The following is a 16,419-nucleotide window of genomic DNA, read 5'->3' as shown; positions in this document are numbered from 1 at the left end:
GTTTCACCGTTTTCAACCCATTCATTTTTCCATAGAGTAAAAGGGCAGTTTTTGAAAAACCGTAGCATGAAAACTACTCAGGAGACTTGGACCAAATAAAAAACAGCTTGGGCACAAAGCTTGGACTTACATTTCTTGACTGGTTTGGGGTAAATCCATCCAGTAGTTTAAAAAATATACCACATAGAAGGGGGTTCCCCCTGCGGCTTACAACCTTCATATATGCCTTGGTGCTTTTTACAGCAAAGAACCTGAGCGAGGCTTATAAGCTTTGATTTGTTAGATGGATTTGGATGACATTTTACAAACTTAAAGTTTGTCAAGAACCTCACTAAACTGAAAATGTTGCTAATAATTTGTTAGAAAAATGAAAAGTTATTATGAAAACATAAAAATGCAGTATTCAGCCTACTCACATCCGTTTTCCCATAGGGAAAAAGTGCCGTATTTGAACAGACGTAGCACGAAAACCGCTGAGCAGCCTGGACCAAATAAGAAACAATTTGGGCACAAAGCATTGATTTAATTTCCTGGACTAGTCTGGGGGTAAAAACAGACAGAAGTTTTTAAAAGGTGGCCACCCTGTTCTTTGAAACCTTTATATATATTGGAATTGATGCTTTGCAGCAGAGAGGCTGAGAGGATTTCAGGAAGCTAAAGAAGTTTTTCTTTGTTGCTCGATTTGAGAGATTCCCGCGATATTCCCGGGAGAAGCCACAAATAAAAGAACTCAAAACACTATCTGAAGGAGGAAAAGGGATGCCATCACCTTTGGAACAATCTCTCCCAAATATGTACGGAGTCTAATAACGTTCTCGACTTCAGAAAGAAAACTCTTCTGTTTATGTAGTCACTCCTATGGGAAAAAAAAATTGACATAATGGGTGCGTCAGATGTGCCTGTGCGCTTATCAAACCACCTGACAAGCAAAAGAAATGATAGGAGGCAGCATTCACCCTTCCACAAGGCCTACCCAAAACAAGGCCTTGACACTGTGTTAAAGCCAAATTAAGTTGGATAATGGTGTTTCACGCACTGCCACAATAAATTAGCTATGCTATTTGGTGAAATGTTTAGACTTGGCTTTCCAAGTAAGTATGTACAAAGTAAAGTTTATTCTTGGTACAATCAGCCAACATGTGTTTCAACCACAGAGGTCATCCTCAAGGCCTCTCTTCTTCAAAATTCAGTGTATTCAGAACCCATTATACGCTGCTGGCCATGCTATTGGAGACAGTGATTTTCACCATTTACAACTTGGGACAAGATACCCTTTCACTTTTTAAAACAAGTTATATAACTGCTCTTCAAACATCAGAAGTTTAATGACAAAAAACGTTGTCATCAACCCGATAGTGTCTATTTGCTGTATTGCAATTTTCTCTCACGTGATTAAAGTCACCAATGGTTAATACACTGAATTTTGAAGAAGAGAGGCCTTGAGGACAACCTCTGTGGTCGAAACACGTGTCAGCTGATTGTACAAGAATAAACTTTACTTTGTACATACTTACTTGGAAGGCCAAGTCTAAAAAACCTGCGTCTGTGTCGGACACTGGTTTTCAAGTCTGTTGCCTATCGTTGCTTAGCAAACTGCGCGTGCGCAGGTTGTACGAGCGAAGTTACTTTCGCTTTCTCGTTGTTAGCGAGAATTCAACCGTAACGCTATTACGTTTAAGAAAATGCATGGGTATGTATCCCTAACATATATACCTGGCTATTTCTGCACACTGCCACCCGTAGCTCATGTGTGTATGTATATCTAAGTGCGTTAATAATAGTGTGGCTCAGGTATCTAAAGGGAAAAAATCAGAGAGCTAAAGTACGTGTTCATTAGATATTGGGGCAGGTCGCTATACTATTAAACTGTATACATCATTTCCAGTCAGACCTCCAGTGCAAACATTACAGTGCAAAAATTAGAATGCATCTTTCAATCTGTAGTTGGACAATCGCTCTAACCTAATGCATATTTCAATTAAATTAAATGTTTCACATTACTCGTGGTCAATATAGATTAACATGTGAATGTTCAATCAGTTACATGTCATGTAAATGGCTACTTGATTGTGGGGTGTGTTATGGCAGGAGCACACGCTACTGCCTTGGGTCCCGCTTGGACTGAAGTGCCACATGGGAAAGCACCCCACAATATGTTAAAAAATGTGCAGAAAACATGATTAGAATGGTCTCCTCAAGAGGCATCCATAGGTATCCGGCGTTCATCTCCCAGAGTGCTTCCTTCACAGAAAACATACATAGTTCGTCTCTTCATTGATCCCGTCTGGTTTTAGCGAGTCCAATCTATCAATCCAGTAAGTCTCTCTTTGATTAAGCCTTCTGGTCAGATCCTCATGTTTATCTCTTGGCTTTACCACTTCTAGGACCGGAATCCTAATTTGGTTAATGTTGTGTTTTTTCATTTCCCAATGTCTTGCTACCGCAGAGTTCTTGTTGTTTGTCCGAATACATGATCTGTGTTCATTCCAGCGGATCTTCCCTGACCTTGTTGATTGTCCAATGTAGTAAATACCACAGGGGCATTTGATGGCATATATTATATTGGTTGTGTCACACGTTGCATAGCTCCTTAGTCGAATCTTTTCTCCTGTACGGGGGTGAGTGATCGTTTCCCCCGTAAATGCTTTCCTTGAAGGTGAACACAGATCGTTTGGTCTAAAAGGTAAACCACTAGAAAACATTGAGACAATAAATGTACTTTCTCATCTTTAAAAATTGAAGATAGAAAATGCATGAGACCTTTAGAAATGGGATCAGAGGGTTGGAAACATTTGAGGAAAATGTGCTTTTGAAGGTACCCAAATTAGGCAACATTTCACCGATGAGTGTTTCTAACATCTAGTTTTATATAACTCCTGCTTATACTAGCAAGGGTAGAGGGTGTGCACAATCTTTTGTCTATACCTTAATTAAGTTTACAGTATCAAATATAGTGAAACAATTAAAGATGAGACACAGACAATCATATAGGATTCTAAATCAATGTGTTACCAATTCCAAGCCTTTCATACAACTTTATATAGCATCAAATTTGAGTTTGTTGATCAGCAAATTCAAAACTATTTAGCATATAGCTAAAATATTTCTAACCAAGAAAGGTGTTAGCTAAAGACGTTCCATACACTGTTAGAAATTCTCCATACAATGCATACACCACACCATTCAGAAAGTCACAGGAGAAGACAGGCTGCCAGCTGAGAAATAAAGAATTTCAAAACATTGGACCTCCATATTATTAAGAACTCTTAAATACTTATGATTAAAACGGGCAACACCTAGCATTTTTGGACTATGCTGAGATAGCACTAGTTTCCCAAAAAAGCAGAGAACCAATTGAATACATCTCACACAGAACCATCTCTTTGTTGAATTCTGACAGTAAAATATACTTTTACATTCTGACTAATTCACTGGATCCCGTCAATATCAGTGTAATTTCTGAATTTCAAGGTGGATTCCTCCTAAGTAGAAGCTTTTCTGATTAAACGAATATGTATACTGTGATTTCCTTTCTCGGCTGATCTACTGAATGCTGAGAAGGCTTTTGATCACATACAATGCTATACCTCTTGAACATACTGAAAACACAAAATGCTGGATCTTCCTATATACAATGCGACCAGGTACTGTATCGAAAACCTAAAGCAAGAGCCTGTGCCAATGGGGACCTTGCGGAGAGATTCTCCCTTCTACAAGTCAGGTATAACTCATATCCGCTCTGTAATGTTCACCAAACCTCCAGCATTGCAAGATTGAGACTGAGCATTGTAATGCATCTACCATTACATTGTGTGTTGTCTCGCAATTCATCTTTGCAAATACAATCCAATTGTCACAACACTTTAGAATATATCTGCCTCCTCCCATTTGCAGAGCTATGATCCACCCAACAGTACTGATATGTGTCCATGCGATCACAAAACATTCTTCCAATGCTGCATCCCTCCCTCGCTGTGTTTGTAGCATCTATTTACTGCTTTCCCATCCTCTGATCTTCCCCCTGCTGATTTCCTTTACTCCTGCAGACTAGATTCAGTATCCCCTGGCAGGGGCACAGTACAACACTCCATCTCTGACACTATGAGGGTAATGATTTGGTGCAGAATAAAAGCATATTAACATAACACATCTGAAACCATTACTTAACTACATTTACTCAGTGAAATACGTCCACTCCTTTGCAGTCATGATCAGTATAAAATACTTGTGTATTGTGATAACATTGCAATCCTGGCCATGAATTTAAAAGGTGCATGATTTGTGTCTATATAGGGTCTCTCAAGATAAGCGATCATATATTTTCTGGTTATAAAATTAGCTTAATGAACATGTAGTCATCTTAACTAAGGAATCTGCATTACAACTGGTCAAAAAACTTAATGAACACTTATGGAATTAAAATCACCTTAATACTATGTTTGTATTAAATTATGACACATACGTGATATCTACTTCAGAATTAGTTTACCAGTGGAATTCTCTACCCATAATATTAATAGACTGTTGCAATATTTTTAAACCAATGATGCTGCTACAGTTTTCATGCCTGTGTATGATTTCACCTCATTTAAGAGGTACACAAATTCAAAATTTAGACTCTTAACGGAATATACACGTTTTGATATGACATTGCTAGCTACCCCAGAATACCCAAGATTAATTATGGTATGCCATTAGGGAAAAAACGTTTCACTTGAAAATGTCGAAAATAAATGTATGTATTGTATAATTTGTTCAATTTTTGGATGTACTAACATTTAGTATATATCCCAAAATGTCCAAAAAATATACCATACTATCTCGAATCCCATTATAGCGAACAGGGGAAGTAGGGTTGGTGGGGGTGTCCCCTGCTCCCTTTGTTCGCTATAATGGGATTGGGGGTTGTGGGGGTGTCACCCGTTTTCATTAAATGGAAAACAGGCGGGGTACACATTTACCTGAAATATTTTGTACAGAAAATGGCTAATTAAGGATTTAAGTATATTGAACAAAGATAACAGCAACATGAAATACAGGAGAGGAGATTATTTCAGTGCTTGCAAACCAATGATGTTCTTACTTTGATGCTATAATTGGTCTTGCCCCAGATCCAACATGTATTTTGTATTCTTACATTTTTCCACCACTTTCAGAATTTCACAATACGAGAAATTTGTTTACATGGTGTCGCTTCTGGTTTTCCTCACCACGCACCGTTGTTTTCAAAAGGAAGTAGTATGAGAGGAGATAAGCCAAACCATTTGATGTTAGACTACAAACACTATTGTGCCTAGAAACAAATAATTAGATTTGCTCTAAAAATTGCATAAGTTCCTCACGATAATATACTATTTGGGTAAACTGGTTAACGAGATTTATTTAGTGGTTTGGGAGAACAATTTCTGAATCCCTTCATTTCATCCTTTTTTGATCCACAAAGCATCCGAATGGAAATACATTCCTGCACTCCTGCCTGCTGCCCAGAATGCTCTTGTTAAATTACTGAAGGATTCCTCTCTGCCCTGATCTGAACAATGGCATCCTTAGGCATATGATGCTTGTTTTCTCGAAGAGGAAAATAACTTTAAAAACCCATAGCCACTTTTGTTGGAAAATGGGTTCATCTCAATATTGCCAATGCAGCCAGAGATTAACCAGCATGTTAACAAGAGTTAATTTCATGTTAATGCTTCATTGATTACTTGTGTTCAAGTGTTGTTAATTGACATTAACACCTGTTTAAAAAGAAATAATCAAAGGATGGCCAGACCACTTTTTATGCGGCAAAGACAAGGTGATTCCCTGTCACATTGTAACAGAGTGTGAAATGGCCACGGGGCTGTGATGCTTCCATCCTATTGACAGAACCACCAACATCAATGTTAGTAGAGTACAAAAGCGCAGTCAGGGCAATGCATTGGGGAGATTCATTTTGAGTGTTGAGACTTTGTATCATAGCCTTATGATCACTTCAAGAGAAATGTTATATGCATTTCTGACGTGTTTGTACTTGCATTGCTCCGCCCTCATGGAAGACAGATAAACTTAATGTTCCATCAAGTACATTTTATAGTGAAAATACACATAGATTTCAAAAGCAGAGCACTTCATGTGATCTGCGATTGAACTGCGGCTAGCAATTCTTCCCTTCATTTTGTCTAACTTTTATTATGTTGCCAACTATACATATACATTGACTATGAATAGGACTGGTCCATAGAACTATCAACATCATATTCCCAGAAATGTCGGCATTACACCAGAGACTACCATCACATTTAACCAGGATCAACCTGATGGGAGCCTCTGCTTATGGAAGGTGAGCTAGGAGTATTTATACTGCCTGGCTCAACACTGATGGCAGGGGGAGACTACAATGGGTGAAACTGATGCAGCTACACTGGAACCCCCACTGGTATCCAGGACGTGGGGCGACGGGGGGCAGTCTTGTAATACAGCAATTGATCATGGCACCACTCACCCATAAAATGTCCATCATGGCACTGCCCGGTTATTTGGCAATCTTTCTCTGCAGCATCCTTTGCTTGCAGGAGGACATTCACCCAAAGCTAACTGGTGATCATCTTCACATGGTGCTTTTAACTTCATACTATATTATTGGTGCTCTATTTGTTAGACCCTGAGACTGACTAAGTGGCACCAAAGCTATGTTCCTGGAGAAGGGATTACCAGGTCAGGACAATCAGAGTTCAGTTTACTTTCACTTTCACACCTTTACAACAGCCTAGCAGTAGGCACTGCTTGCTCAGTAACTTAGCTGAGCTCCGCAAACAGCTGGCCAGGACTTGGGGTAACATGTATGACTTGGGGGAGTGGACTCCGACAACTGGATTCATTTGTTATGAATAGTATCATATTTTCAATACTGATAAACAGATCCAGCAGAATAGTACACTGATTTACAGTTGCTCATTTAGTTCTGGCAGTTCTTGGTTTGTACTTTCAGTATACATTTTCAGTTATGTTTTCCTTTCCAGTTTTAAAAGGAATCCCCTTTTTACAGTTATTCGTGCCTTCCAGTGGATGCAAACTACACACCCTACTAAAAAACAACTGGTTTACGTATATTTAATTTCTTTAAAATTGAATTCCCTCAAATTTCTTGCTGCCTCCAACCCTCCTCTAAATAATGGAGATTTTTAATTAAAGCATTGGTTTTATTCAAGTTGGGTTTCTTTGCCATTTACGGAACCCTAATTACTGGAAAAGATGTTCTCATTTGTCCCTGTCAACGAGGGTCAAAACTTTTGCTCTGCCAAGGTTTAATTGCACATTTACATTTTTGTTTGTTTTATACCATGAAATCATTTTATTAGCAGGTGGGTGAACAGCGTATTTACAATTATGGTTTTAATGATTTTTTGAAGTTTTTATACTTTAATTCCTATTGGTGTAGTCCTTGCAATAAACATCTTTTGACCTTTTTTATTGCATGAGACTCGCCCATGCTATATGAACATGTAAATGATGGGTTTTTTCAAGCTACGGAGCTCCTGTGTCATGACACGGATGAGGCATGTTAATGTTATCATCTGCATGAATATGCCTTTTGCTGAGAGAAACGTATAAGCATGTGGCACCGACCTTGTAAAGAATGAATTCTGGATTTTATATCAGGTGGGGGCATCCCATCCTTATCCAGATGCCAGACACCAATTCAATTACTATTTGAGGGCTGAGGTGGTGGGTGATAGACATTTAGTCACTGATGGTGTGATGGGTAGTCTTTTTCATTGCTGGCACCAAGGTACTGGCTAACCCTGTTGCGCCTCTGACTGAAGGAGACCGCTGCCTATGCAAGCGTGTTTCCTACCTGCCATGTGAGGAGAGGTTCACATTCAAGAGGCACACCCTTCACACAGGGGGAAACAATAGGCTGTCTGAGAAAAGAGCCAGGTAGAGGAAAGTGCTTACACAGATGTGCTAAGAGCATCTGCCCTTGCTGCAGAGAGAGCTTGGAATGACTCCCGCTTGCAGCTAGTTGACTCTGGAAGCATATGATGATGTTCGGAATGTAGAGGGGTAGAAGCCAGTGGAATGGTTCCAAAAGTAGCATCCTGAGAAGCAAGGCCAGAAAGAAAGAAGCCGCCTCGCTGCTGCACTTCCCATCAGCCCCAGCCCACAGCATCCGTGGCTGTGGATCTGTCCACACCTCAAGACTAGTGACGCCCTGCAGTGGGCCCACTTCCTGTGTGCTGAGGGGGCCTGAGCCCCACCAGTATTGTCCTAAACGGGTTGGAATTAGAAAGGAAAGTGACGTGCTGTCGAGTGCTTATCATGAGTACTTCTTTTATTTCTGTGGATAAACCCACACAAAATTTCCACAAATCTGCCTTGCCCCTAGCGCCTAGGGAGGAATGCAATTAGCACTGTGACATGGTGAGGTTGCAGTGTAGCCTTGTGATCTTGGGTGAACACAACATATATTGAGAGCTCATGTAGTACTTCAATATTTAAACACACCATTCATTAATATTTATAAGTACCTTGCGAGGGACAATCGGATTGTTACAAATGATCTGATTGGCTCTCGCCAGGTTGTAACCTGGCCAGGAATAGACTCACCTAACATGCTGCATTCAGAGTGCCGAGTCCCGTGGATTTCCGTTCCTTTCTCCACCAGCCGCCATGGAATGGAAGAAGGGACTATCTGAGGTCCATCTCCCCGTTCCAGGGCGGTCATTTTGACACTTAACTTTTTTATTCAATTTTTTTCATGGCTGCCATGGAAAGAGAGAAGGGACTTTATGTAATCCCTTCTCCCTGATCACTGGCTGCAATTTTATTTCTTCTCAATTTGAGAAACTGTTTCAACATCGTTTCTGAATGCGAGAAAAAAAATATGCGTATCCCGGTACAACATGCCAGTGGACTAATAGCAATAGACTCCTCAGAGGGGGGTATTACTGGTCTGGTAATGCCCCTGCGGCTACGATAAAGCCCTTGCTTCACTCTGGCTTGTAGCTATCATCCCGGGGGCATTACCAGTCCTGTAATGCCCTCACTCCTTGGGTTATATTCCTTTAGTAACACCAAAGAATGCTTTTGTCGTAAAACAAATACATCGCAAAAAAGGATCTGCCTTGACCCTTTTTCCGTTTTGGCATTATGTTTAAATCTGACCATTCAATCTGGCCCTGCCAATTACTATGTGTCGGCTACCACAGATTTTATTTTTACCTTGCTACCATGCCCCGTTTATCCTTTTGCTCTTAGTATGCATCATCAAGCCTAATGGGCCTGGTCTAAAGATTTGTGTAGCATTGCTGACCCTGCACTTGCAATCTCTATCTTCTGGCTGCACCCCATTCTCCAAATTGCCCAAAGCCACTTTTAGTACTCTCTCAGTCTGGAAGTTATCTGCACTCCTGCTCCTTATTAACTGCAGAAGGTCGAGGAGTACCACCCCACCTGATCACTCTAGCTCTGTTTGGACACTTTTGCATGTATGAATATAGTAAGTATTGAACAGCAATAACAGATTAGGTTTTTTATTTTATTTAAGAGATTTTTCAAGAGCATTGAACAAAAGTACCTGTATGATTAGTATGGATGTGTTTCACAGTGCTCATAGAAGTGTTTCACAGCTCGTATCAATGTGTTTCAAGGCACTGTGTAGACAAAATGGCGGTATTACATAAATTGACCAAGCACAATTGACCGAATGACCTAATTGGTCGAATTTTAATGGTCCTGATTGACCTTTTGCACAATTGACCTTATATATATTCCGTCATGCAGAACCATAGAGTTCTTTTTCAGTAAAATTTGAACTGTGAATCATGTGACGCGTGAGCAACAGTTGGGAGGAGCACATGACATGGCCTATGAGTTAATATAAACACGAGAACACACTAGTTGGGAACAACTACAAGCCTGAGGAAGCTTGCGAGTCGAGCAGAACGTGTGGCGTTTTTCCACCCGTTGGGATGAGTGGTGCCTTATGCCTGGTCTGACCAGGTATTGCTATGTATGCTTTTTTATGATGTCTTGCACAACTTTACAACTTTTTATATATATATATATATATGTTTGGTTGGTTTTGTATTATACATAATACATGGGGTTTGGGTGGAGGGTTGCGGGGGTTTTGGTTTGGGTGGGGAGTTGCAGGGGGTTTCCCCCTACATATGTTTACTAATTGTCCTTTAAAATTCAGACAGTTGTGCAGAAGGTCAATTGTGATTCGGTCAATTCGTATACAACCCAAAATGGGAACAGTTGGGGCACATAAGACGCTTTTGCATGATGTTTATTAGACTAGTCGCTATTAGTCAGTAGTACTATATAGTTGTATAAGATTGTCAGCATTCTACTAGAGAAGTAGTGACCTTTTGAAAGGAGTGAGGCACCCCACTCCCTTTGTAGGACAACATGTTTTATTTATTTATTCATGCATTTGTTGCAGCGCCCTGAACCCTTAGGTATCTAGGCGCTAGTTACATTGGGTGAGGAGACATGTAATGTAAAGAGGAAAAAAAGGGTGTCAGGTATCAAACGGTGCCAACAAAAATGTGAAAGAATAAAGGTGGAGACGTCATTGAGCAGGGTGCTTTAGGTGTAAAAACAGGTTTTCAGGTTCTTCTTAAAGGAGCTTTGTGGCAATGACAGGAAATCTCGATCCTCCTGCAGTCTTTCGAGTGAAGTTAGGAACTCTGAGGAAGTGCCAGTTTGTGGAGCAAGGGTGGTGGGGTGTTTTTTTCACACAATGTGAGACGTAAGTCGAGCCTTGTTTGTGAGGAACTTGTGAGTGATGGACAGAGCCTTGAATTTGGTCTGCTCACAGATTTATTTTTAGCAATGGGAGGATCCTCGCTTCTTTCAAGTAAGCTGGGACAGTTGTCATGGAGAAGAACGAGTTGATTATTGTTGTGATGATCGGTGTGAGTGCCTTGACGCAGGGCGGTGTGTATCATTTTAGCTCAACATAGCTGCATTGTGAAACCACAAAAGAGTCTTACAGTGTTCACTGTTCAAGATTACTGAGAACAAATGTTAAAAACATTCATAAACCGAGAGTTGGAGTAAAATATGCACAGACACACCATAGCCTGGCAGGGGTGGTTGGTGGGAGTGATAGCTAAAGATCAAAGCAAGCAGCTGCAGAGCTGATTTATTGAGTAACTGAAGAACTTAAAATGTGCTAAAGTGCAACTTGTGATTGGCAACATGCAAACATGATTTTGAGTTTTTGACTCTATCATGATATTATTATAATTATGATTTTTTTATAGTCCGCAACACGACCAAGGGCCTCAGTGTGCAGAAGACTTAACCAAGGACATACCAGGCAGAGAAAGCAGGTCAGGAGAAACAAATCCTTATTTAGTCATCAGAGTTAAACAGGAAAGTTTTGATAGCTCTTTTAAAATGGCGAAGATTTGGGAAGAGGCAGTGAGTTTTAGAGGCTGGGAGCACATTCGTCAACACTAGTGCCTCCAAAGGACTAAAGCATATGACAAGGTTGAAATAGTTTAATGTGTCCCTTGGAGCGAAGAGATCGTACAGTGGGATTCCTGTGGATTCTATCAGTAAATTACACAGGGGCTTGGTGGTGATGACATTTATGGGCCAGAGAGCGCAAGTTATGAGAGAGCCATTGTTTTACTGGAATCCAGTGCAAAGAACGTCGGGCTTGATAAACATGAGTCCTGTGAGCAAGACCACAAACTGCTCTCACAGCAATATTTTGAGCAGTCTCAAGAATTATTTTTTGTACTTTGTTAAGTGACTTCAATTCAGTACTCCAACTAAGTCAGTGTCTAGTCTGGGATGCCCAATGAAGCCCTTATTTATATATTTTTATGACAAGTTCATATATCTAGATGATAAAGCCTTGTATAACGCCCCTCTCTTTGAATCCCCCTGGCCTCACTGAGCCAAGAAGTAGGTTGGTTTTGCAAATTAAAAGATTTATTTGAAAAATTAAACAAGATATATATCCCACTTTTATAAATAAATTAATATTTGATAGCACACTTATGAATATGACAGTGATCAACAAGGGATAATATTACACTAGCACACTTTTTAAACTAAGAGATTGGTTTGCACAGCTCTGGCTTGATACTCACTCCTAATTTTGGAAGGAATGGGCCTCGTCACAGATCTGGTCAACAGGTTTAGCTGCGGTTCTCTCTGCTCTGCTGGTCTGGATCTCTGGTTCTGGCAAAAGTTCTGGCACTGCACAGCGGTCTGGTCTGGTCTCTGGTTTTGGCAAAAGTTCTTGGCACTGCACAGCGGTCTGGATACAGCTCTGCTTTCTGGGTTCTGGCACAGGGTTCTAGCCAGAATCAAACAGCTCGAATAGTTTGGTTAGGTTGCTGGATTCTGAGGCCTCTGAAGGATTCAGCTTGTGGACTAGGCCTCTCTGCTACAAGTTCTGAAGTCTGGATTCTAAATTCTGGTTCTGGAGTCTTCTGGATTTGAAGTCTGGATTCTAAGTTCTGGTTCTGGAGTCTTCTGGGTGTGAAGTCTGGATTCTAAGTTCTGGTTCATACCACAGAGTCCTAACACCTCTTAAAATGTGCACAGAAGAATCACAGGAATTATGAGATTATTGATATAATTTTGACAATTATGTACTATGAATTATCCATCGATCTAAAATTATGCTCTGGCCCAGAGGGGTGTGGTTTCCCAAAGCACATGGGGGATTTCTGGTTCGTCCACTTCCTCCAAGCTCAGCTGGCTCACAGAGGCAGCGCCCCTCCCATTTCCTTCCAAGAGGAAGCCATTTACGACCCCCTGATTTAGCATTTGCCTGAGCCAAGGAAAGTTAATTGTTCTGTTTCCTGCAGTCCCAGGTATTCCTCCCCTAATTCAATCAAAGAGGTGTGATCTCCTTTTGGTGGAAACAGCAGAAGGCAGCCAGGCCTGTGAATGCAGTTGCTGGGCAAGTTTCAACTCCTGTCAGGGGTAGTTGCCGGGCAGAATTCAATCTCTTCAAGCCAGGCTTCAGCTTAATGTCACTTTTGTTCCAGTTTTCTTCATTCAAATCAAACTTACAATTTTTACACATGCAGCTAGAACGCAGATTCTAAGTTCAAAACTATGGGTCTCATTACACGGTAGGCGGTAAGGGTTAACGGTCACCGGTAATGGTACCGGTGACCGTTAACCCTTACCGCCTTACTACGAGGTCCCTTAGCGGGTTGGTACTTTAACGCCTGTTTTTAGCAGGTGTTAAAAACCAACCCGCTAAGGGACCTTGGTGCTAATTACGGCACCGCAAATTTGCGGTACCGTAATTAGCACCTTCCCCATTCCCATTATGCCCTATGGGGCAAAAATGGGAATGGGGAAGTGCAATGGTGGAAGGGGGAATTACCGCCCCGCCAACCTTGGAATAGGGCGGTAATTCCCCTTTCCACCAAGGCGGTGCCGGTATTTTACCGGCATGGATCAAGGTGCTATTAGCACCTTGGTCCACCGCCTACCGTGTAATGAGGCCCTAAGACATTTAAACAGTTGCAACCTATGTGACACTCAAAAGTAGGTCACTCCTTTATTTTAAACATTTCGATTTTAGTGGTTTTAAATCCAATTTCACTTAAGCTGCTGACATCCACAGCTCAGCCAGTTTTGTTATAAACATTGTTTTAAGCTCTTCATCTTTCCAGATTTTGTATGCACACAAGACTACCTTCTGCCAAATGTCTGCTGGTGTTCAGTGAGATGTTTTAATATCTTGCAATGTTTGAAATAGGCATTTTGAGCTTGCATTCAGAGAAACAAAGGTGATTTCAAAGCGCTTTTTGAGCTAACAGGCACTGCTGTTTTTCCTTTGGCACCACTTTTCACTCATGGCGCTTCTGGCCCATCACGCTCGTGCTGGTGGGTGGAAGGTCAGGCGACCATTTTGGTGTGCGCAAAACTGCACGGTTTTCCTGGATTCTGGCGCAAATGTGGGCTTTTCAGCCATCTTGCATTTTCTAAGCCCACAGCACCAAATGTTGCAGCCTAATAATTCAAACGTGGGTCAAGACACCTGACAACTTCCAGCATGGACCTATTACAATAGTCGATTTTAGAGTTTACAAGTTTCGTCGCTAAGGGTTTTAAACTAGGGGCATGTTTTAATTGTGCATCCTGCAAAGTTAAAGTTAAGTGACCATATCTAGGACATAATTTGGTCAGTCGCTGGCTGGAGCCCACTAGCATGAGCTCTGTCTTATTGCTGTTTAAAGTGAGTGAGTTAGTGTTCATCCATTTTTGGATGACATCATAGACCAAAAAAATAGTGTGAGAATCCCTCTTGTAGTCCCCAGTCAGCTTGATGACCACCTGGATATCATCAGCATAGTTGGTGTATTTAGTACCACGCTCCTCCAGGAGGTCAAAGAGAGGACAAATGTAAAGATTATATATATATTTGGTTTAATATGGGTAGGTAACTGTTGATTGATGGTAGTTCAATAACTCACCTCCAAGTGCCAAGCCTCATGCCACAAAGCCCACATATTGGCCTAATCCAGTGCCAGGAACACAATTGCTGCTGGAAGTGAGCCACAACAAAGAAGAGGACACGCTTAGTGGTCTGAGAGTTAGGGGTCCATATTCAGAGTTGCAGGGTAGGTCATGGCAGTGCAACAAAAAGGAAGAGAGAAGACCAGAGAAGGAGGAAAGAAGAGTGTAGGAAGTAGACAAATTAGATCAGGTGAAGTGTAAAAAGAAGACCAGAGTAGATGGAGTAGAGCGTAACAGGTCATAAAGACCAAAACATGAATGGAGGGCATACATAGGAGGGAGAGGTGAGTGTATTAAGTGGGACTGTGAGAGAAGGGAGTATAGGAGGTTGAGAGAAAAGGTGGAAGAGTGGATGATGTGGGAAAGAGAGAGTCGTGGAGAGCAGGAGGAGGACAAGTACAAAAGAAAGGGCAATGGAAGGAGAGGAACCAAAAGACCCTTGCAAACGAGGATAGTCCATAGACAAAGAAGGAGGGTACTGAATATCCCGGGGTCCAACAATGCTGAAAAGGTCTGATGCCTGACTTACATCAAGACGACCCAGGGCCCGAGCTTGGTGGTGCCAAGTAATCTACAAGCCCTAGTGGAACAAATGACAATTTCGCGCATCCAGGAACAGCCAGGTTATTATAAGCAAAAGGCAAAAAAGAAGTATGAGACACACGCTCTGATGAGATTGGAATGGCTGCCATACAAAATGAGAGTTGAACTCAAAACTCTATGTATTGCCCACAAAGCTCTGCAAGACTGTTCACCCGAGTAGCTACAGAAATGTCAATCAACCACATGCTTAAGGCCATCCTCTCAAAACAGGTGCCTCTTCGTTCAGTGAGATGTGCACATTCTGCGGGAACAAAATGACAAATATGGGGCTCAACTATATGGGATCTCCCGCTTTGTGCTTCTAAGCCTGGTGACCGACTTCAGTACATATAGCAATGATTGAGAAAGTTCATTTTACGTTAAGCATATGGTTTCATCTCGGCTTTATAGGTTAGTAGGCAAGTATACCTTTGCCATAATTTGTATACTACTTTAACACCCGCTTTCACTGAAAGCACCTAAAAGCAGCCCAAAATCAATGAAAAACATAAGCCAAATTCAATATTAATTTTAAAAAAGTAATGTCTTAATTAAGTCTTTTGTTTAGTACATTATTAGAGAGTTCAGCAGGATAGGGTCCCACAATTATTAAAACTTAATCGTAATCATGTTTGCACTAAGCATTGTAAATCCTTTCGTACAATGAAAAAGGCAATATTCTTTTAATAATTCAGATTATAATCTACTGTTCTATTTTTGTGATCTGAAAGCTCCTCCAAGAGAACTAACAGAAGAAGAAAAACAACAAGTGCTGCATTCTGAAGAATTCCTGATGTTTTTTGACCGGACCATCCGTGTGATAGAGCGAGCTCTGGCCGAAGATTCAAATATATTCTTTGACTACAGCGGAAGGGACATAGAGGACAGAGATGGGTTTGTATCCCTCATTTCTTGATATGCTTGTGTTTTCAGCAGTGAATTTAAATGTTACACAGCAAAACTCCTGTCCGTATATGTATTAATTGTATTGAACAATCATATTCATAATTAACTTTTCAGAGAGCTGGCCAAACACTGGGCCTCATTATGAGTACGCCGGTCCAGAATTAATGTACTGGTAATTCCATTTACCGGCATGTTTCCAGACCAACATACTCCGAGTTTGGTGGTGGGGTGGCCAGATATACCTGCAGCTCCGAGCTGCTGGTAATTCCAACACCCCACCATCAAAAATACTGGAATTAGTTTTGGTAATACCGGTAATCCCCCCTATGGAGTCCTATGGGACTCCATGGAATGGGGAATTCCCACCCTGCCCGCCACTTGTAATCTGCTGGTAATTCCGGCAGACCAAGTGGTGGCAATGGTATTACCATTTGGTGG

At 41.2% G+C, this 16,419-nt stretch overlaps 1 protein-coding gene across 4 annotated transcripts in view; it reads left to right on the top strand.

Annotated features, from left to right (window-relative positions):
* The window catches only part of DYNC1I1 (dynein cytoplasmic 1 intermediate chain 1), a 2,709,604-nt gene that overhangs the window by 1,622,082 nt on the left and 1,071,103 nt on the right, over positions 1–16,419 (top strand). For all 4 annotated transcript variants that reach the window (XM_069648550.1, XM_069648548.1, XM_069648551.1 and 1 more), the window contains one exon: positions 15,807–15,969. In XM_069648550.1, coding sequence (XP_069504651.1) covers positions 15,807–15,969 — 163 coding nt within the window. The remainder of the gene's footprint in view (positions 1–15,806; positions 15,970–16,419) is intronic.

The sequence above is a fragment of the Ambystoma mexicanum genome, chromosome 2q (genome assembly GCF_040938575.1).
Source record: "Ambystoma mexicanum isolate Mex_15411 chromosome 2q, UKY_AmexF1_1, whole genome shotgun sequence".
NCBI classification, from domain to species: Eukaryota; Metazoa; Chordata; class Amphibia; order Caudata; family Ambystomatidae; genus Ambystoma; species Ambystoma mexicanum.
Note: the sequence above shows the minus strand (reverse complement) of the source record. Positions and strands in the feature narration are given on the sequence as shown.